The 24,203-nt window shown below is 38.3% G+C and overlaps 1 protein-coding gene across 37 annotated transcripts in view; it reads right to left on the minus strand.

Annotated features, from left to right (window-relative positions):
- Positions 1 to 18,511, minus strand: part of ASPH (aspartate beta-hydroxylase) — a 117,360-nt gene extending 98,849 nt beyond the window's left edge. For 16 of the 37 annotated variants that reach the window (XR_014689538.1, XM_084509275.1, XM_084509249.1 and 13 more), the window contains exons 1-4: positions 18,374 to 18,511; positions 2,224 to 2,373; positions 1,374 to 1,418; positions 63 to 131 (exon numbers count right to left, since the gene is read on the minus strand). Coding sequence is in view for 35 of the 37 variants with exons in the window: in XM_084509275.1 (XP_084365401.1) it covers positions 63 to 131; positions 1,374 to 1,418; positions 2,224 to 2,373; positions 18,374 to 18,434 (325 nt within the window). In the remaining 2 variants the exon portion in view is untranslated. Of the gene's footprint in view, positions 1 to 62; positions 132 to 1,373; positions 1,419 to 2,223; positions 2,374 to 6,176; positions 6,471 to 13,618; positions 13,684 to 18,373 lie in introns of those variants that run through there. The other 21 variants (XM_084509246.1, XM_084509254.1, XM_084509253.1 and 18 more) reach the window with 6 other exon arrangements.
- Positions 18,512 to 24,203: the final 5,692 nt, after the last annotated feature.

Raw genomic sequence — 24,203 nt, forward strand, 5'->3', positions numbered from 1 at the left:
CATGAATATTACAACTAAATTATACTGATTATTCTGATTATTCGTCCTGTGTTTGTACTTGCCTAGCAATACTTTAGCATCTTCCACATCAAAATCTCCATCTCCATCAGCATCGTATATCCCAAGCTTGCCTAAAAACAGAGAGGAAGAAGAGAGAATTTGGCATTCAGCAGCTTGTTTCCAACACATTTTTAGTGCATAATGGCTGATGGTCAACACTAGACTGATACAATATCGTTTTTGATTATTTAGTCTTGCCTTAACCACATTTTAAGTTTCCTGGAAAATACTACAAATATTTTTACTCCCTTTCTTCATTTCATAGACTTCAGACTGAATACTTGGTCTTTTTGCATGCTTTTAATTCAGTGCTCACAGGTTTAAAACAAATACATAATTCAGTGATGCAATTTAACTCAATATGCTTTGCTCAAAAGCAAATTTAACAGTCACCATGTTTAAGAATAGAAACAAAATATTAAAACAAAAGTTAATCAAATAACCACCATTTATTTTCAGATTATATGCTTCTTGCAATTCTAAATTCTCAGAATTAAGATACACCCACAATTTTATTTTCAGTGCTAAGATAATAGAAGGAAAGCAACATACTTCCTGGACAAAGAAAGAACATTCCTAACTATCAACAACTGTATTACATTCAGTGCAGACAAAATTTTGTCCACCTTTTTACATGTGACTAAGAACAGACATCTCACTTTTACTCTGGTAACTGCAGCTCTACCAGCCTTAAATATAATCAAGAGGAGAATCCAGTTTCTCTTCAAAAAGAATTTTTAGCATAGGATTATGGTATCCAGGATTATAAGTGTCTTGGGATCACCAGGTGAGTAGAGAGCTAATTAGCTCTAATAAAATTCAAGCTTAACTTCAAATAGGATAGAAACTCTGTACACTTTTTGCAGAACTCTTATTCCTTACAGTTTGCCAGCTTATTATTAAATTTGTCCCTCTCTAAATGAAGGCAGAACATGAGTGCAAGTACATTAAATGAAATATAGTTCTTAATATGATACTTAGAAAATTATTGAACAGTTTTGTGAAAGAAAAAAATTCAGCAATAGGTCTAGACTACGCAAAAATAAGGTCATTACCATTGCACCAAAGCTACCAATTAGAAAAGATCTTTATTTACTTAAGGTTAAGCACAATAAGTGGAATACTGTAAGTATACTGTAAGTATACTAAAAATAAAAAGAACAGTATCATATTCAAAAACAGGGCAAAGAATTAGGAAGATGAAAAACGACTATCATGGCATTATAGGAGAACAGTATTTTTTTAAAAATTAAGAATTAAAACAATTTCTAGCCAAGGGACAGAAAAGCAAGCTTATTTCTCTAATATCCTACCTTGTAGTACCTCTGACAAGTTATAACGGAAATCCTTTGCTTTGGCTGCATGCATGGTAAAAATATAGAAACCATTATTTGCATCACTACACCTAATTAAATTTCAAACTAGAAGCTTCTCTTAAAATTAGTCCAGATCAAAAATGATGTACCAACAGACTCGTAAAGCTGTACAGCCTGTAAAATCACCAGTTGTAGAAGTGCACTTTGAAACCTACAACATAAGGTCTACCTATGGTCATACATCTTGAAAGTTGAAACATTAATTGCCATCCTTGGATACTATATAAACAACACTATCTTATTGTCATATTGAGATTCAATTAGCACTGTTACAAGCTTAAAGCTGAGGTCATTCAACAGCACATTCACAAGATGACAACCGATTGTCCCGACACTATAGCCAACAGTCCATGAAAGGAACAGTAACAATATTAGCCACCTACTTTCAAACAACCCTCTACTGCAAGTTTTGAAATAAGGCATCTTAAGCTGAAGTTCCAATTGAATTGCTGTATACGTTACAAAAAGATGAAGATTTATCCTTGAAGTTTTCTTCAATTCTTAAATGCATCAAGTATTTCAATAACCTCCTTCAGTCTTATGAGAATCCCATCTTAACATCAGAATAGAGTTCAGAATTAAAATGTACTTTCTGAATTACATTGTGTATTCTTATGTAGGTCACTTGCAAACACCGCAGTAATCAATTCAGCTAGCTAGTGAAGCACTGCTCTGTAGCACTCACATGAAGCGTAATAGTTGGTTTCCTCTCTGAAATGCAAAATGGCATCTATTTACAGCACGTTACAGTATGTTTGAAAGGTCTTTTATGATTTAAAATTCTTACCTAGTACTTCTTCATAATCTACAAGTTCAAACCAGACAACTGCTACTGACGTCCAAACTCCCAGCAAAGCAATTACCATAAACCAAGTGAAAAATGAGCTTCCAGAGAGGCCTTCTTTCTTTCCATTCTTGCTTCCTCCATGCTTAGTCTCTGTTAAAATAAGGCAAACAAATTAAAAACAAATGGATTTGTATACAAGTTAAAAAATTATGGTTAAGCATATAATTATAAATCTTGTGGGTTTCTTATGACTTGTAGGTGTCATATCACTGTGAATTCCAGTGGAAAGCTTAACGGTTATCTAAGTGGTAAAGCCTCTATAAGAAACAAAAAAAAAAAAAAAAAAAACAAAAAAAAAAAAAACACAGGTAGTGTGTTTAACAGCTTAGTTAGAAATCCCCTCCTTCTACCCCTTTGGTGTATATTTACACAAAGCTTAACATTTTTGAGATGTTTGGCATTTGTGCCAAGCCTTCTCAAACTGCCACCAGAGGGCAATCCAATCAGCAGTAACACTTCTAAGCAAAAGTATTTCTTCTAAAGCAATGAAGACTTTCAAAGCTAGTTAGTACTGACAGAGTTCATGAAATGAACGTGAAAATTCAAATAGCATAAGAATCTAAAATCTAAACCATATTGAATGTAAAACTTCAAGATCAGGCACTCTAGTAACTAAAAACATCTCCCATGCTTCTTAGAAGTGTTTGGAGATTCACTACTATTGAGTACTTTACAACTTCGTGACCTGTGGAACGTGCAAGTAAAAGTATGACAAGGACTGAATGCAAACCACAGACTTGTCTCTAATAGCACATACAGGAGTCAGTGTACATAAAAGACGTGGTAGTTCTAAACAGACCACTGGGCCAACCTAGCTGTAGGGGCAGAGGCATTCAAATGCACACCACCAGTACAGAAGACAAATTGCTTGGTCCAATTTAGGATCAGTTTAGGTAAAGATGGAGCGAATGTGCATCCAAACAGATGTCTGCTGCTCTTCACCAGAGCTCATGGTCTATTCCTCCGCTTGCTGAAATTTACTGCTGCAAGGCACTCAGCTGTAGTTCCATGTTGACCAGCCCCGATTCATTCCCTTCAAGCACCACCTTTGCCCATTCAGCCACATTCAGTCCCACGGCTAGGGCAAACAGGGTCCAGCAATCCATGCCCAAGTTGCAAACTGACAGCTGTCATGATTTACTGACTCTTCAAAGAAAACAAAAATCTCCCTGAACTCTGCCCATCAACCATATTAAAAATATTGTTTTTCACTCTGCAGACAATGATGACCAAATATCTTATTATAGATATAAAAAGAAATGCTCTCAAGCAAGCATAAATGTAAGTAAAAATGTTAAAAGAAACTGAGCAAGAACAAAAAAAAAAATATCCAGTTTCAGGTACAGAGACAGAAGGCTGAGAGCTCAAATCCAGAAAAGTAAGTATTAGTTGTTGTACTAAGTCAACAGTTTTTTTTAAAAAAGTGATTCATCTGAAGCTCAAAATTCACTGTTACTCTTAATGTTTTCAAAAATAAGTTCTTAAAACTTCACATAATGCTTAGGATGCATATAACTGAAATTTTACGTTCAAATAGAGAAATTTCATTTAAAATAATGACCTTATATGTAAAAAAAAAAAAAAAAAAAAATCAAATACAAGATATATCTTTAAAAATATACTAAATGATAGCAGTGACTCAAACAAGAAAATATTCTCAATATTTCCCTTGCTAGCCTTTCCAAAATTAAAACAATAAAATTAGAAGCAAACAGTAACTATTTTGATCTTGACCACATACATGTACATGCACTTCAAAATCACTGGAGCATTAAAATGTAGTATTTTAATGATGAACATAATGATTTTAATGATGAACATAATTTACATTTGGTTAATTTAGAAAAGTTATCTAACTTTTGAGTGGTGGCTCATTTTAAAGGGGCAAAAAAGCAGTTGAAAACCAATAGTTCAAGCTATTTATTAAAGTAAAATTATTTCTTGCATTCTTCAAAAATACTGTAACTATAATAAAATAGGGAGTTAACTTTATCATACTAATTGCCAAAAAACGTTTGTCAACACTGATCATGGAAAAAGACTAAAATACCCTGAACACCTAAGTATTACCAGGATTCCTCCTTACAATAAAAGGGAGTGGCTTTTTAGAGATAAATAATGAGAAACTAGTGGCTTATTTCCCTATATCTGCATCAGATATCATATAGAAGGACTTTCAGACCTTGCTTTTCAACAGGTTCATAGCTGTAATGAACTAACCTTTTATTACATTTATTGTGCTATGTACCAAGTTCAGAGCAATAAAAAATAGCTGGCTCACTTCAGCCCTTACTGGTGCAGCATTTAATTTTTAAAAATATTTTGTTATTACTACTATTATAAAGATCAAATACCAAATATTTAGTTTACTTTCTACACTAACAAAGTTTCCTTTGTATAGACCACCAATAATATTCACAAACTGACAACTTAGCTTCATCCCAGGCATGTCTCACTTGCTAATACACAGTACCCTAATTATATGTACACAAAGTTATGATAAGTTATGTACTTCTCTCATGTAAGAAAGATGTACAAGCACCTTGAAAATGCACGCAGAAGCAAGCAGCATGTGATAATGCATTCATAATTTTATCAACTGTATATGAAAATTGCTTAAACCACCCTTGAACTGGAAATTTTAATATTCAAAAATCAACTGTGTAATAGCAGAACTTCGTTACACCTGTGTTCCAGTGAAGTCAATGGACACATACATATATTTAAAAAGGGAGCACTAGCCAAAAACATTTTAAATTATTCCAGGTTACAACTTTCTTCTAGAGCAAACTAGAGGCAAAAAGAAAGGAGCATTTTACTGTATGTCATACTTATTTATCTTTCTTACTTTACTTGTTCTGTACTTTCCTGCTATTTGCCTATGGAGAAATGGGTTTTATTTAATAAAAGAGAGGAATAGGAAAATGGAAAAAAAAAAAAAAAAGGCAGTTTAAGTAATTAAGTGTAATTGTTCTTTTTCTTTTCTCTTTTTCTATCTCCATGAAAATGGCTATCACATTGTTCCGTGAAAATCCCTTAAACAGATGCTGTTATAAAAACATCTTTCTCAAGTCACAAAAATGCATTTTTATGCTGCGCCTTCCTACCTTACAGGCATTTTATTTCCAAAATTCTTGACTAATTCTGCTAAGAATTCAGCCACAGCAGCTTTACCAGGTAATGCTAATTTAAATGGAAGTTATGTAACATAAAATTCATGTGATCTCCAACAGCCAAACACACACAGACCAAAAAATTGAGAGCCATTACAGAAGACTGCCTCTGGCTGAGAACACATTCCAGACCGCTAATTCTAAATTCAAGTCCTTTCCCTGCATGTGCTGCCGGCCATGTCAAAAGTAGGTCACCTTCCATATCTGGTAAGCTTTTGCTTACACCACCAGATGGCTTTATGCAGACATAAAGTCTTAAATTGTGCTGCATGCCTCACCAGCAAATTTTTAAAAGTCCTATACCTCATTCAACCAAATTAAGAGTCCTGCTTAGATAACAACAACAAAGCCACATTAAAAAAAAAAAAAAAAATCTCTTTACTTTAGCTTAGCAAGACACTTTGCAATTTGGCATACTTCAAAAATAACTCAAGTCATATTTGCATACAAACCAGTGTCTCTTACATATTACTGTGTGTTCTACTCATGCAAAAACTAAATTATAATTAAGCATCTGCCAGAAACCCATGAGATATCTCTACTTCAGAAAACATTTAATCAAAAACAGAGGCAGTCTGTAACAGACTCTAACAGCAAAGTGACTAGAAAACACCAAGATACCACAGCAAGCTACTTATTTTGCCAATTACAGAAGTGAACATAGCCAGTATTTATAACCATGCATTTTTTTGTTTGCTCACAAAAAGGTTAGGATTGTACCTGTGTCATCAGCCATAACATTAGCGTTTGATTTCCAGACAAAATGAGCGTGTCGGTATCTCCAAAAAGTAATGCTGAAGGTAGAATAAGAAGTGATTTATCTTCACTGTAGTCTTGCAACAGGAGCAAACAAGTTGCTTAAAGCTAGCTCAGCTGGAACCCGAAACTGGACCTAAGTGAAAACTCTCCTCCAAAAATCTATTTTTAGAGCAGTTATCTTCATGAGCCAAACACTTTTCAGAACTCATATGGCAATCTAGTTCTGACGACAATCAAATTCACTTACTCCTCTTAACGGAGCATCCTGGGTAGTTGATCCTTTCCCCTCCCCTTAATCCCTAAACGTCACGCATAGCAGCGAATGAAACCAAACACGTGGTACCATAGCACTTTTGCTCCAGTATGTGCTGCCTCAGTGCCCGAGTTCTAAAGGCGTTAAATCCACCAGCACAAGCTGAAACACAAGTCTGGACACAAAGCTTGCCTGCTTGCATTTGTTAAGCTGGCCCTCACCCAAGAAACTTTCTCCATGTTGGCAATCCTCTAGCAGGCTTCCCTGATCATTTGAAACTTGCTAACCACTTTAAAAGACAGCCAATTTCTCAAAGATAGCTTTGAGTTGTCTAACAGTTACTTGAAATCAACAAGGCACATTCTTGCTAAAGAATTTTCAGATCAGAACGATTCCCCTACTGCACCTCATATTGCTTCTGGCAGACCCAAAGAAGGGATACTGACAACTTTGCCACAGCAAAGCCTGTTTCCTTGTAGTGCAACGCAGGGGAAGGTAAAACAGGCAAAATTTCTATTGTATTATTTGTTAAAAGCAGCTGAAGTGTTGATTTTCCTTTGTTCCCCCTTCCCAAAAAGGATTAATGAACTCTGAAATTCTGACAACATGCACCCTACCTTCACAATTTAAAGCTAACAAAAAATTAACGACCAGCATACTGTTTTCTTCCTAAGGGCCAGAAAAGAAGAGGAGGGAAAACAAACAAACAAAAAAAAAAACACTAATACACTATTCAACATATTTACCTTTGCTATTTTAGCAAACTATTTTTCCCCCCCCTACTGCATTTCAAACCAAATGCAGCTCCTTTTGAGGAGGAGAAACCAACTCATCTCTCATTAACAGTAGTCCTGATGAAAGCGTTAGTACCTAGCATTTTGCCCTTCCTCCTTCACCCTTGTTTAAAAATATGTAAAGGGTTACAGGTACTTGGAAAAACATCATATACCTCCTGGGGTTTTGAGATCCAGCAACTAACTAATCCCCAAATGCAACTCCAAGTAGCTTAAGAGAGAACAAAGGTGAGAAATAACTCTCAAGTGAGTTTCCAAAGGGATGTAAAGTACATGTAGTTGATTCTATAACCAGCATATCTTAACTTTTTTTAAAGCCACACGAATACAAAAGAACAGGTGCTTTAAGAAAGACCTTCTGACAACTATGTTACAGCAACATATATGATGCACAATGGAGTTATAATAAAATAGGAGAAAAAATTAAACAAAGGGGAAAAATTCTCTCAATAAATGTTGAAATCAAAATGATTCCTCTTAATAAGCTATTAAGTTCTATTATAGTATATTGCATATAAAACAATGTTTTGATAGGTTTTAGATTAGGCTTCAACTAGGTTGTATGTGCATTTACAGATACTGTATTTCATTACAAATGGATCTACAGAACATACAACTCTGAAGTCCACATCACATATTTTTTTGTTGTTGTTTTGGGGGGGGGGGGAGGGGGTGTTACTTCAGAACTAGAGTCATAGAATATCCTGAGTTGGAAGGGACCCACAAGGATCATCGAGTCCAACTCTTGGCTCCTACAGGACCACCCAAAAATCACACCATGTGCCTGAGAGCGTTGTCCAAACACTTCTTGAACTCCAGCAGCTCAGTGCTGTGACCCCTGCCCTGGGGAAGCTGTCCCAGTGCCCGACCACCCTCTGGGTGCAGAACCTTTCCCTAACCCCCAGCCTGACCCTCCCCTGTCCCAGCTCCATGCCGTGCCCTCAGGTCCTGTCACTGTCCCCAGAGAGCAGAGCTCAGCACCTGCCCCTCTGCTCCCCTGTGAGGGAGCTGCAGGCCGCCATGAGGCCTCCCCTCAGCCTGCTCTGCGCTGAACAAACCAAGGGACCTCAGCTGCTACTCATACACCTTCCCCTCTAGACCCTTTGTAGCCACCCTTTGGGCGTTCACTGATAGTTTTATGTCCATTTTGTGCTGTAGCACCCAAAACTGCACACAGTGACAATCCCTTCCCTCGACCAGCTGGCAGTGCTGTGCCCGATGCATCCCAGGATACGGTTGTCCCTTTTGACTGCCAGGGCACACTGCTGGCTGATGTTCAGCTCACCAACAACCAGACACCCCAGGTCCCTTTCTGTGGGGCTGCTCTCCAGTCTCTCATCCCCCAGTCTGTACGCAGAGCCAGGGTTGCCCCGTCCCAGTGCAGAATCCAACACTCGCTCTTGTTAAACTTCATATTTATGGTGACTGCCCAGCTCTTTAATTTGTTAAGACCTCTCTACCCTTTACAGAGTCAGCAGCTCCTCCCAAGTTAGTGTAATACACAAACTTAATATACCTTCAAGTCCTACATCCATATATGAAAACAATAAAGAGAACTGGCCCTTAGAGCCCTGGGGAACTAGATCTAATCTGGTTGATCACTGATAAGCAGTTGCAGCACAACTTTGTCTCATTTCCTTCAAAATGAAATCAAGTATATTCTGGGACAGCTGCACAATGAATAACAGCAGAGAGTGCGAAGACTGTCTAGAAATTAATTTCAAGTGTGCACTCCTGATCTGAACAAACACATTAACATGCATATGTTGACCTTTAGCAAAGTATCCGCAGCTTTACCTTGTGACATTTAAACTGATTACAAGAACGGGTATTCCCTGAACGGCAAAAATATTCCTTCCTGAAAAGGAGGCTACAGCTAAACTTGGGAAACTCTTCAGACTCATCAAAAGGAAGAAGGACCAAAAGGCAGCACACCTGAACTAATCAGACTCATGATGAACAACATACATTAACACTTACTAGTTAATATAGTTTACACATTTCTAAATAGTGTAGTTTTAAACTGTTATAAACACACAAATTAATGCAATTTTGCTTAGTATTATCCAAGAAAAAAGATAATTGAATATTTAAAACAAAATTTGAGATTGGGATCAGCTGGGTTAACAGCACAGACTTCTTGCACATGAAGAGAAGGCTGCGTATCAGAAAGTGGTTACCAAAAACTAGATAAAGAGCTAAGTGCTAACCTCAGCAGAAAAATATATCCAAATGTAGCTTCGCAGAAGTAAAAGTTATGTCAAATGATATGCAAAATTTAATATAATCTTGGTTTAAAAAAAATGATAATAATAAAGAGCAATACTAAAAAGCGAGAGAAATAAAAATCTAAAGTAAACTACAGTAAACTACCCTACCACTAACAGAGATGAATCAGTAGCAATGAATATATAGAAAATAACTGCATGGCTGAGTACTGTTTGACATTTTTGCCAAACGACCTTATCAAATAAGATTAACAGATAAAAACAACTATTGCAAACCATTTTCAACAATAAAATGGCAATTATTTTGCAGTTTTCACTTTTTTTTTTTTTTAAAAAGGTGGGGTCCAAGTATTTTGAGTAAAAAAAAAAAAAAAAAGGAAGTTTACAGCACTGTCTGTTGATATTATTCTCACCCTTCATATTAAATATTTTTATGTCTCATTACTGAGAGATACCTCATGTATTTCTGTATGCATACATACATTCAAATATATAGACATATGTATATACACACCATATAATTTTTCATGAATGTATTTTAAGATCTAGACTCAATGAGCATACATTTTGAACTTCACAGACTTAGAGTGCAATACATAACAATTACAAGTGCTATACTTAAGTAAAATTGATTTTAATCTTAAAGTTTTATTCAGTGTACCTAGGGTGGTAGTAATACATTTTTAATGGACAAATCTGAGCTTTTGATGTTCTTTTACAAAATGTATTTCAGAAATGGTGAGAGGGTTGGTGTTTTGTCTGTGGTTACTTCTAATGCTTTTAATAAATGCAATATAAACTCTTTGTAATAAAAAAAAAAAAAAAAAAAAAAAGATATATTTCTGGTATCTAAGAAATCTTCAGCACTGCAACCTTGGAAAAACATGTTTTTCTCTGATTATCTTTATCTCTGCTCTGCACGTAATATACCCTCGTCTACGTGATTGCAGATACTTGTGCATGTTATCAAAGGCCTATTTAATGAACTAAATCAGAAACCTACTAGTTACAAAAAGAGAACCAGATTGAACAGAAAATGGTATGATTCAAAGAAAACACAAAGACCAAGACTTAAAGTTGAAATAATAAATTAGTCAAATGAAAAATAATTTTGTCCCTCTGGCACCCACTTTCCAGATTTTTGCTGAAGTGTATGAGGAACTTTTATGCATTTGATATATAATCAATCCTCATATAAAACTTTAAATTCCTTATTTTTCAGTCCCTACAAGATTTGTTACAGTAAACTAACCAACTGAATGAACATTCAAAGAAAAGAATAGGATTACTAAGTCAAATTGGAGACTCAACAACTAAGCAGACTGATCAGAGATACTGATGGTAGCCTAATTAAAGAAAAAAAGCATCAAAAGCATCAAAAAGCGTGTAGAAACCTCTAGGATCAGAGTTCTTTCTGTAGGGCACCCACTGGACTGCAGGAAGGCTCCTCCCTTGCCTAGAGGCATTGCCATTGCAGCATCACTGGAACGCAGCACTTAGGCAGGATGTCAGGGAGTTGAGGAACAAGACACGGTTTTTTAGTGTGCCCAAGAATACAAGGACAAAACTTTTAGTCCTTCACGATGAAGCTGCTCATTCTTCTAGTCAAATTTTTAAGCAATGAGAACAAAAATCTGTAGGAGAGAAGCTGTGTGTAACAAAAACTGAACCCCAGTTTCTCCCCTCCTTTCCAGGTAAGACAGACAACTTTGGACCAAGCTGACCTACAGAGTCAAGATCACTCTCAGCAGGCTGAAACACTGTTTCACATTGGATTGGAACAGTTTCAACTAGAAGAGTTTAGACATATACACTCTCACTGCTGTTCAAGCATATCCCATAAACAAGCAGCTGCAGCACTTAAACTCAACCAAAACTTCCTCAAGGAAGAAAATTGAATTAAATGTTTTTCTGCCCTATCCCAAGTGAGAGCTCCAATTCCCAAAGCATTGCACTGAAGTAAGAAACTTCCCTGTTCTACACAGAATCAGATCTGCAGTCCAATTATCTGGAAATATGCTTCAATCAAATGCATTTTATTTTCTTTTTTTTTCCATTTTATTTTCTTTATTTATTATTATTTTTTTTTTTATCTTCCATTTAGATATAATGGAGGACACAACACTCAGCATTATCAAAACTAACACCACTGTTGATATGAAAAAGAAATTTTTCGGTAGGTAAACCATACCTACCAGAAGCAGATGGCACAGGATGCCTTTGGGGATGCTAAATATTTACACTTTCACATCTGCGTGCACGAGGAAGGTATTGTTATAGAAATTTAAAAGTAGAGAGGTATTCATCCATTAGCTGAGTGCTCTATTTTTGGCCTGTATACAATGGCGAAATGCATGCAGCTAATGAAAGACAGGGCATCCATACTAGCATAAACTGGAAGGATATGAGAAGACAAAAAAAAATAGACATGAAATAACAGTTAAGGATAAGCAGGATTTATTTGTTTTTACTGTAATAGCAATTATGGAGTTGATCTTAAAGAGGACGATTCCAATGGACAAAAAAAAAAAAAAAAAAACACAACAGTGTAAGAGACAAAAAAAACTTTTCTGTTATCTATTTACCTAATCTAAATAACTTGAATAGAAAAGTAGACCATCCCACACTACAGTATTTTTCAAAAACATTTCAGTGATTTTTCTCAAGTTTTGTTTCTACATGTATACAAACAATATTTTATGTCCAAAAATGAATTTACAACTTTGCTCTTGCAAATGTACTTGATTCAACCTTAGCTTTCAGACTCATTTAACTGTTTCCCTATCTTTCAAGCTAACCTCCAAAATCCTATCTTTCATATCTTAAACATGAAGCCAAGGAATTCAAGGTTAAGACTACAAAACTTAGAAAGAAATATTAGTCTGTTTCAATCCAAGATCAACATAACTGAGCTGTATTTAAAACAGTGACAAGGAAACAAAATTGTTATCTGCACAACCAAAAGCAGAATTAGGTTTTAATACCCGCTACTTGATCAATCAGTTCTCTCTTCTGTAGAAAATCTGGATAGGTAGATTGTATAATTCTAAGTCTTCGTAGCTTGTATTTGAATAATCTAATGTTGCCAATATCCCTCCACAATTACTAGGTTAATTAAATATTTGGTTGTATTTAGGGCAGAGCAGAGTTCAGGTGAGGTAACGTGAAGAAAATACAGGAAGTATTTTGGCTCAGAATATAAAAATGCTGCAGGTGGTAACCTTTTAAAAAGTTTCTATTACATAAAGTTGAAAATTCTCAACTTTGTATATAGCATACTGGCATAATTTTACTTTTTTTTCCCCCTCGTTCCATTTTCCTGTCCTGTAATGTGGGTCATATGAACTTGTTTTAGTAGCTAGTCCCAATTAAGCCACAAAGGAAAGAAATCAGATGAGAAAAGATTTCTGAAAGAATAAGAAATGAGATCAGCTTTCAATTTTTCTCATGGTTTGAAGGAGTTTCAAATATAACCACATAAACCTCTAGCTGCCAAGCAAGTACCTATAACTCTGCTATGCGCAGAGTTTTCTGCTCTTGGAGGAAACAAGAAACAAAACAACAACAAAAACTTGCTGTCTGGACTTTCTTTAGTAATATCAAAAACCCAAACAAAACAGAACTGCACACACACTACTGTAAAAAGGAAAGGAATAAAGTGAGAAACATTACATTAGTAAGTAATTGTTTATTATCAATTAGCCAGAACCTCAGGAAATAAAATTACAAAGAAAATACTCAGTAGTTATCAAAAGCCTTGTTTTTAAATATTTTATACTATAAGTCTCCAAACAGCATTTGTTACACTGGGTAAGTACATGCATAGTAATAGTGCAATCACATGTGAAGGAGGTAGCAAAACTTCTTTAATTTAAGAGGTTTAACACAGCCGAACCACACACGTACCACAGTGTTTAAACTCAGTGTGTGTGTGTATATATATATACACATATATATATACATATATATATACACACACCCCTGCATACTTCATTTCCAGAGTGTTTTAAAGACATAACTGAGTTATGATTTGCACTTCAAAGCATATCTCAAAACTTTTCCATGCAAAGAGCTAGTCTGTAGGATGCAGTTAGGAAAAAGACAGCCGCAGGCTATCACACAGATTACCAGGTTGTGATCTTCAGCAGGGAAAAACCACTCAGGGTAAATCAGAACTTCACTGCACAAGTTCTCTACAATGAAGAATTCAATACAAGAATTAGCACAGGAACACTCCACAGGTTTCGAAGTGATTCAGAAAGGTCCAGCTGAAAAGGAATCCCCACCCTCCAGGTAATCAGAAAAGGCTCTTCCAGGTTTGAGAAACAGCAATATTGAAATTTCATCTCTTAACGCACTTTGTAATTAGAGATGATCTTAACACACAGGCTTTTTATTGCTGGTAAATCTAGCTGTCTTTACTGCAGCCCTTAAACATCCAGCCACTACTTCAGCATACCCAACCCAACTGTCCACCTTTCACATTTGCAGCCTGGCTCCACGATGACAAACATGAAACTGCAAATTTGACTTCACCCACTCACGATCATCTCTTCCCTTCCACCCAAACTCCCTCCCGTAGAGCTGTGCATTGAGCCACTCGTGGGGAAAAAAGAGCTCAGCTCTCAGCCTGAGCAGTTCCCTGTTGTGGCTGCCCTAGTACCTCACAGCTCTGCAGCCAGGTATAAGGACCCACACTCAAAAAACAGAAGTGAGGAAGGCTGCAAAGCAACCTCAGTCTAGATTAAGCTGAGCGTGAACTCTGTAAGAAGATTTAACTCCTTGATCCCCTAGTATGATCTAAATCCCTGAAGTGTCAGCCTCATCTCATTACTGGCTCTGATGGGGAGTTTGCAGATGCATTCTCACTGACTGCTGAAAACAGAAAATACACTCCAACTTCCCATCTCCCTGAGACTACTGGTGGCACTTTAATTCTCTACCTAGCATTTTAAAGAAGCTCCGTCCCCAAAAGGCTATCGAAAAGATTACCTCTCATATATATATCATTTAAACTCTTAAGTGAATACTGAGAAAGTGAAAGAAATACAAAGAGCAAGACTGAGATTTCCATCTACACTGGATCAAAAGGGGGCAGAAGGACTTTCCTTAATGCCTTTACCACATAGCAGCACCACAGGAAGGGAGTGAGGTATGTCCAGTGCTCAGGAAGAAAATTCTCGTGAAGAAAAAGCACTGGTGCAGGGAAAGTGTCAGGCTGTATCTGTTTTCATGTCACTCCTGGTACACTGAGGTATCAATTTTAAAACCTGTAGTAATACTTTATTTAGTGAAAGCAAAGTAAAGAAATTCAAAAAACAGGCAATATGGGCAAACGAGTCATAAAAGCAAACTGACTGTGCTCAAACAGATTGTTTTTCAATATAAAGTGACTTTGGTAGTCAGTCACCATACCTTTCAAGAGCTAATAGCCTATTGGAAGTTTCATAGAGATGGACCCCAGAGATGACAGTGTTGCATAGACAAACCCACTCAAAGCATCAGAAGAAATAATACGAAGTTTGATGGTCAAAATAGTCATTGAAAGAACTTGACCAGAAATTCAGGAAAAAAACAAACGTGACCTGTTTAGCTGATGAACTCTCTCTGCTCTTTAGATAAATTAATAAGCTAAGGAAAAGTCTCACACGGAGAAAGTACACTTATAAAACAGTCTTTAAAGTAGAGATGAAATGAAATGTGAAAGTTCACGTACCTTTACAAAAGTGATATTGTTAACTAAAAAAAAATAAAAGAATATAAGCATAAAATTGCACTTGGATAGGGATATCAGGTCAACCTGAATGCATACAAAAAAAGTAAATTTACAGAAAGCTGAAAAAAAAACAAAAACAACAGAAAATAATGAAAGGACTACATTAATGAACTTTTGGATCTCAGGAGGTCCAAAAGATGAATGAAAGAATTTAAATGTGTTTGCATTTGGAGATATTAAAGAACTACATGGTTAAACCAGGAGAAAGTGAAATCAAACATCTTCTGTGATTTTGTAAAGGAAAGTAGGGTATGTCAGAAGGTCATCTCAATGTCAGAAGGTCATCTCCATCACTGTTAGGAGATTAAAGGCACTCTACTGAAGTAACAGTGGAATTCTTTGGACTTAAAGATGTGTAACAGCCTCAGAACTAGCCAAGGTAGGAATCTGTTTTGTAACATGTATAAAAAAAACACAGCTGTCTGCAGACAGAGATAATGCCTTGGGTCGGAAATGTGGTTTCTGTACAGTGCCTAGCTTACTGGAGAACTACTCTCCCATTTAAGGTCTCCTGCAGCTCTCACGCTAAATTTCTTAAATAACTCTTACGGAGAGCATAGACTTCTTACATTTTGGCTGCCAGCTGCCAAAATTGAAATGGCATGAGCTAGAGGGATGCTTTCAGTTTTTAATCACAACTGCCACAGGGAATATTTTCCCACCTTCTTTCAGAGACTGCTCTAAGCAGCTACTAGAGAAGCTTAATACTACTAAAGCAGTGGCAAAGTAAATAAGGCTCAGAAACGTCTGGATGCTATCTGAAAAGAAAGTAAAGGAATTAAAAAAAAAGGTGTGGATATATATGGGTCATGTTTCTGTTCAAGCACTGAGCAGGTCTATTGCATGTAAACATATTTCACAAACCGCCTAAACAGGTACAGAATATGAAATTCGTATTACACCATTATATAAACCAGCATTGCAGAAGTGACACATCAGAAATTGCATTTTCAGTTTTAATGTCAAACAAACCTCCCTCCATTCAAACACAGCTACAACTAGAAAGAAAACAGACAGCAAGCATGCATAACTCTATCATCAGTGAGAATTATATTTAAGTACTTGCTTGCATACTATAAAAGACACCGACATTGCCACATGAAATCAGATGCCTTATCGTCAGTACTCTTACTTCCACAGATAAACGTGGCTTATAGTCACGAAGACTTTTTCCATCTGTCTGTATTTTAGAAGTAGTTACATTGCTGATCCTCAGTCTTGCTGGAAGGCCTCTCCATAACCATGTGCTAATGCCCCAGACATTTCCAAGTTTCCTGCCTCATGAAATCTGAGGCAGTTAATTCACGACCAGGTGATACACATTTGTTCCTATACCAAAATTGTTCCTCACCTAATGAAGCTTTAAACAATATTTCAGCAACTATTTGTTACTTCATTTAGCTGTTTAAAACTGATTTTCTTCCTTTTAAGAGGCCATAGTTTGAACAGTGAATTCTGTAATTTAATGAGAGGAAGATAACTGTCCAGCAGAGATAATAACAAACACGTTTCCCTCTAGTATCCCCATACTGTCAGATTTTCACCTGTTTTTTTGCTTCCGTTCTCCAAATACAATCATTGGTACATACAACTCTGGAAAATTTCTTTTCTCAAAGAAAATCCCACAAATAGGAGTAGAAAGCTTAAAAGCAAATAGATTTTTTCTGTTCTTGTTAGGACTGACATAGAGCTGGACAGTTTTTAGTATATGACTTTTGAAGGTAAGGGGTAGAGTTCTATTTCTTAAGAACATTCGGTTGCACTTCTGGTATTTCAATGCAACTGGAATCAGTTACAGAAACACTACAGCTAGTACTGTATCAGACATTACCTGTCAGATTGCTGTGAATATTTGTCAATGGGGAAACCTAAAAGCATGCTGCTGTGTTCAGATTCAGGCACTGCCTTCAGCACAGCAACCGTGAGATGCACCACGAAGTTCGTGGTTTCAGAACTATGATCAATGCCTTGGCAAGAGGCCAAGACCTCTCCCATGAACTGCTGCAGGAGTGAATATACTACAGGGCAACCAGAAGCTGCCTCAAAGCTGAGGTTTTTCCATGCCTCACACCTCAAAATTATTTCCTCCTCTCGCTTTCACATCCCCCAGCTGTGGGATGCTCACCGGCTGCTGTGAAGATCCCACACCTCCAGCTCTTCCTGTATTCACACAGGGGTCAGTCATCATCCCGTACTTCTTGCTGCAGCTACAGCTACGAAAACTGCACCAGCACCACGCCATGACTTCTACACTTGTCCAAGAGATTTAACTAGGAGTTAAACTAGCAAGCCACGTGTCTGAATTAAAGAGGCTACATCTCAGGAGAGAGCCTAACACATTACTCGTAGTTCTTCACCCCCTGGTAGATAACAGTAAATACAGAGGGGCCGTGCAATTGAATTGCACAAACCACAGAGCTTTTAATACAAAAAAATGCGACTTTACACAGGCTGAAAATAAAAACCCACAGAACGCTTTAACACTTAAGAGATTTAATTTCCTGATAAAGCTATTTTAAAAACGTTGACCAACCTTGAAAGTGATATTGAAAACAGCAGCAGGGCCGCTTGAATCTTTGCAGCGTGAATAAATTACACACGGACGGGATGCACGTGCTTAACACATTGCCGCTGCCTCTGGTTTCAGCTCGCTTAGCGCTGGGGGATGGCCAGCGGGGAAGCACAGCCCAGGGAAGCGGATCAGTCTGCCACATACGCCACAAGCTGAAAAAGGGTTAAAACCACAACCACCCACCCCAGCGAGCCCTGCGATACCACCTCGTTTTCACTTAAACTGCTCGTGGCTGCAACCTTTTTCAACCATTTTACAGGATGGGCAAGCTAACCCCACCTGGCTCGTCCTTTTTTACTGCTGCAGGCGCTACCTGAGCGCCACCACCACGCTCCATCCCCGGGGCTCTGCTGACCCGCAGCCTCCCACAGGGTCGCGTCCTTGGCTCGCAGCCCCGTATGGCCGCGCAGGGACCCCGGCAGCGCCCTGACACCCACACGGGGATGCTCTGCCCTGCCCAAACCACCGACACGCGGTGTGTGCGTTACCGGGCTGCCCCCGTGAGCCCCGGATCCCCGTCCCCACCCCCGCTCACCTCGCCTGGGGCCGGGGCTAGGGGTGCCGCCGGTTCCCCTGGAGCTCCTGCGGGAGGCCATGGCGGGTAGGCAGGCGGCGCGGAGCGGCGGCAGGAGGAGTCCGGAGCCACCGCCCCCTCCTCCCTGCCTGAGGCAGCGCCCCGCGGCCCCCCGCGGCACGGCGCCTAGCCCCGCCCCCCCGCCGGCAGACAGCCAATGGGGAAGCGCGCAGGGGAAGGAGGCGCGGCAAGGCCCGGCGCCCATTGGCTGGGAGGGGAAAAGGAGGGGAGGGGCGGCGGAGTGCGGGGTGCGCGCGTGTCCGCCGCGCTCGCCGCTGCCGGCGGCTTTGAACGTGGCAACATGGAAGCGGGCGGGCGCCTCTCGCGAGGCTTCGCGAGGGGAGGGGGCGGGAGGCGCTGAGGGGCCGCGGCATGGCGGCAGACCCGGCGCTGAGGGTAATCGTGCGCTGCCCATTCCAGCCCTGTCCTGCCCTAAAGATGCTGGTTTTGGGGCTTTCTGCACGGCCTCGGTGTGGGGAGGAAGGGGGCAGAGGTGGTGCTGCCTTGTGCTTTGTTCGAGCCTCGGTAGCGGACCCCGGTGTCCGTTAAACGCCCGAGTTATGGCAAAAAGCTCGTTAAGCCTCTCAGGTAGCGCCTCACAGTTCGGCCTACGTGATGTACACAGCTGCCTTCTCATGCCAGCTCTGAAATGTTTCAAGTAACCTGTGGCAAAATGAGCCTTTTTTCCACAGAAATTCTCGTATCTGAGAGTTTGGGATTGAAATTTGCTGAGATAGTGGTTTGGCATGACAATAAATCACACCTGAAACGAGCAAAACCAGGCTTTGAGTCATGACTGTAAATGCGGTGCTTCGGGTTAAAATAAGTGGTTTAGGAAATCAGAGCCTTTGCAAACGAGGGTATAGGGAGGAGGCTTTGCCTGAAGCAAAGGTTGGCGCTGCTTTTTGAACCGAGAAATGTGATGGACCTAACCAGAAATAATTATTTACTGAAGAGCATTAATCAGTAATTTTTCATGAGATCTGAACTTAAACACATAGTCCACTACCAGGAATGTCAGTGCAGGTACTTCAGCCAGTAAATGTTAAAAGAAACTAAACCTGTGAACACCAGAACTAATAAAGTCTATTCCTCACTTTCTAACTTTAGTCTGCCACAATCTTATTTTTCACGCAGTGTGAGGACTTAATATTCCTGACATATACTTGTCTAGTGAGGCTGAAGCTGGCAAACAAGTTCATAAGTTGCTAGGGAGGAGCAGACATAACTCACAAACACATGCAATTTGTCACAGAAACGCTAACAGGGTGAATTATGAACATTTCAACAGATCGGAAGGTACAATGTGAGGAATAAATCATTTGAAGGAGAGCAATCAGAAACTGATGATTTGTAGCTGCATTCACTGAAAAATATATAATTAACAGGAAATAACTGCCTGTGTGACTATATACTCCCACATAGTAGTTACCATCAAGTAAGAAGAACTGGCTGCTTGTGGTTGATGTGGGATACAGCTTCCTGAAGCTGTGCTACAGCAGTTTGTGGCAGTTTGATAAGAGAAGAGAGATTCAGAGCATTTAAGCAACCAGGTGAACAGTGACACTTAGGAGGAGATTGTTAATGATTTACTGTGAAACAAACTTTTGACTGTAAATGGACTGTAAAACTCCTGCTTGTTTTCATTCGTACACAGCTGCCAGCATTTAATATTTGGTGTATTCAGTGCTTGTGCTCTTCTGTCCAAGCAGACTCTCTTGCAGAATTAAAACACACACAGGCAAATGCAAATGCCTAAAACAATATTGTACCTTTATGCTGATCGTTAGCCTTCTGTATCATCATGTAGTTCAAAGGTCTGTCTTGATTTCCTGAAGCATCAGGAAGATTTTTTCCTTCCAGCCTACTGATAACTAGACATCTGAAAAAAAAAAAAAAAAAAAAAAGAAAGAAAAGTTAGGTAAGAGGGGATATTGGAGAAACTTTCTCTTGTTTTCCTGTCTGTTCACATAGTTAAAGCCTGATCGTCAGGCGTGGTTGTGGAATCAACAGCTTTTCAGATCAAGATGGCAAAAAACATTAAGGCTGGTTTCCCTACTGTGGGATCACTCAAAGGTAGTTCAGGTACAGGCTCTGTGATCCATTTGAACTGGCGAAGATGCTTGGGACGTCTTGGTGTGATTTATATTTGAGATAGAAATGCTTCATTTTATTTAAATTTGCTGGGGTGATTGTTGCATGAAAAGATAGGACAATCACTTTGAACTGCAATTTAATGAAAATTAAAGCAAAAATTTTAAATGTAATTTTAGAAAAGATAATGAAGAGAACAGCAAACTGAATGTGTATATGTGGATGCACGTGGGTCTGGCTTGTCTCTGTTTTCAACCTGCTCCTTTCTTTTAAAGCTAAATATTTGGTACATTATAACAATGCAGTAATGCCCAAGAAGATAAATATCATTGTATTTGTAAGGGAAAAGAAACAAGACACGGAAAGAATACAACAGTGAGGAAGGAACAAGTTTGTAAAGCAAAGGTAAAACAATTTGCTAGAAAAAAAGAAACCAGAAAAAAGAAATAAAACCAGAAGTTCCATAATAAAAGCAAGAAGTATGAGACAGAACCCACTGCAGTCAGTTGGAGTCTTTCCACTTGGATCAGGCTCATTTAAAACACAAAATAAAATAAATAAATAAATAAATAACAACAACCCTGTTGGCAATAATCACATTTGTCACAAGTCCAAAATGTCCTGACTGACTGCTAGTTCAGACTTCAGATAAACTAAATTATACTGCGTAACAGAAATCATGGTATTGTTTTTACTGTGCTTTTTATATAAATACTTCTGCATTAATGCAGTCAGTGCTATTTGGCTGGCCTGATTCATTCAACAGCATGGTGACTCTGCTGTTTGACAGAAAGAAATACATCCAAAGTGATAAGTAGAAGCAACAATGAAATAATTGCAGAAGAGGATTCTGTTTCTAGTTTCCTAATTTCTAAAAGCATAAATATACAGTCTGTCCGTAGCAGGGAGAAGAGTTGCTGAATAAGAGAGGCATTACTAATACGAACAAAATTAGTAACGCACTTAAAGCAACCGAGAATTTAGCCCTATATTTTTTACTTCTTATACACAAATATTTTAAATTCACCATCACCTGTGATAAATTTGTTGCTATGGTTTTCTGATTTTAAGTTGTGTTCTATTGATAGATTTATTTCCATTCATAACTTCTATCAAATTCTTACCAAAATCCCGGAACATATCACAAAGTCATCTGTTATACTTCTACTAGGCCATTACACGTCTTTGATGAAAAAAGTGTAAAAGAGAATAATTGAAAGCTTAGATATCTTGTTATGTTGGTGCTCCTGAGCTATTTTATTCAGATGTTGATCGTGCAACTGAATTATAGCTGTTCACTGGATTATGTACGTTTCTCATAAATAAGTAAGTTTCAATCGATCGTTAAGGGAAAAGTGCATGCATGACAATGCATTGCAATATGAACAGCTAAGGGATTCTCTAGACAGGGAATTCTCAGAAGGTTTTAAAAATTAATGCATTAAAAACTCATTGATATAGCCTAAGACTTTCAATAAAAGACGTTGTCATTTAGAATTTTAAGGTTTTTGATTGGCCAGATGATTTTTTTTTTCCAGGACAGTAAGTGAACTAAGCACCTTGCTAGTAAATTGGAGGAGGTGTTTCCACCAGTAGACTGTGTTTTAAAATATGTCTTGGATGAACTTAAAGAGGGTGATGCACAGCTTTTGCTGTTTGTTTTCTGCATTATCAGGTTGAGACTTGAATTGCTGATCACCTTTCTGTTTTCTAAAGGAGTTGCAGGCAGTACGCAGAATCAACGTCCAGCTGTCTGCATTTGTCTACCAGAATTCACTAACCACTTACAGAAAAACAGAGAGATGTTTTGGGAAGAGGTCACCCACAAGAAAGAAAAGAGAGAGAGTCTTAGTTATCCAAACCCAAACAACTGCACTGATTGTCATGGTGTTCTGCTTATAAAACCTGCAGCAAAGAAAGGTGTATTTGAGTTCGTTATTCTAAAGGAGGAATTCTCTCTCTCTCTTGTTTATTTTTATTTTTATTTATTTTTATTTATTTATTTTTTTTTATGGTGGTAGACACCTCTTCATAGATTTGTACATTCTTATATAACCTTAGAGCATTTTCCAAATAGTCGGTGTCAGTGACTAATGGAAAGTGGCTATTTGTTGGAGAGCAATTCAGAAGGGTATAATTACCCAGAATATAAGAAGTTGAGCCAGGTGAAGCATGTCTAGTTTGGGCAGATCTGAAGTTGAAGGGAAGTTCGTTTTAAAACTGGTAAGGCAAAATGTAGACCTTCCTAAAGTCTAAGTCAAAAGACTGCTCTTGCCCTTAGCAGATTTGCGTTGACCCCACAATGAGTAATGCAAACAGAATGTGGCCTTTGGGGCAGTAGTTGGATAGTCTGGAATTTATTACAGTATTGGTTGGTTTCTGAGGGTCTTCCCGTGGATTTTGCTGGGTTGATTCATCTACATTGATCCTTGTGAGTATAACTGCAGCTGAGAATGGAGCAAACTTCTCAGGTTTTGCATTTGTCAATTAGATTGGGAGTAAACTGTGAAGATTTACTAAAATTTAAGGTAGGCCTTTTGTCGTGTCACTTTGAATAAGTGCAGGAATGTGTGGTTTTGTCTCTTATAGCACGAGAGGCCCAGAAGAATAGGGTAAAAGGTGCCTGTAAACCGTTACTCCTGATATTTATCCTCACATGAACAATCCAAAACCAGACATGAATGATCCTTAAACTGGAAGTAGTACATTTTCAGATGGATTGTGTGCAAGCAATAAATCTATGTTAATGCAAACCACAGGTTGGCTGCAGGTAAAGACTAGGACAAGTCAGCACTGATATTATTTCAAACATTATTTATAGAAATAAAATCCTCATTAGAATGGCAGCAGGAGAATGAGGCTTAGTTGGCCATTACCAGCACTTGTTATCATACCTATTACTGAATCCAGTAGGGAAAACAAGTAGAAGGCACCTTACTGCCAGTGTGCTGCCTGCTCTTTTCCAGAGGCTTAACATTTTTATCAATGATAGCGTCAAAGAATCAAAATTGGTGTTTTGCGTGTTTGTGTGTTCATCACAAATTAGGATGTTCTTAAACTCAGAGGAAGTGCAGATATGAGCAGAAATAGCAGTGCACTTAATAAATAGGCAGTCCTGCTGGACCGTGCTGTACTGGGAGTGACTTAGCAGCTTTCCAGAATCAACCCGGAGTATTCTTATCAAATTCTTATCAGCCATCATCTGTAACTGCCTACCCCAAATGCCACATCTGAACTAGTTTTGCTTTACCTTGACATTTTCTAATATAATAATCTTGTGAATGTGGCAGATTGGAAAACAAAACAAATAGTCTGAGGAGCAGTAGAATACAGGATGCCTTATTTCCTAGAGATTTTTTTCCTTTGTTTCCCAAACCCCTCTCCAACCCCTGCTTCAATGGCTTCCCATCTCCTGATGAGTGTTGTGACGGTTCCCATGGGACATTCAGATAAGGTGTGCTGTCTGGTTTGTACAGAGCTTTAAGGCTGGCATGTTCTGGCATGGCCGGCCAGCACATACTTGCCGATTAGTCAACCTGCTGGCAAATTAAAGAACCACATCCTCTCTAATGAACTTTGTATCTTCAGTTATGAATAAATACTGCTCAGGTTTATTTAACATATACAATGTACTGCAGCCTTCCGAAGCTTTTACATACTTCATTATTCCAGAAATAAAGTAGATAAGCTTGACTTA

Source organism: Aythya ferina (assembly GCF_964211825.1).
Source record: "Aythya ferina genome assembly, chromosome: 2".
In the NCBI taxonomy this organism is placed as follows: domain Eukaryota; kingdom Metazoa; phylum Chordata; class Aves; order Anseriformes; family Anatidae; genus Aythya; species Aythya ferina.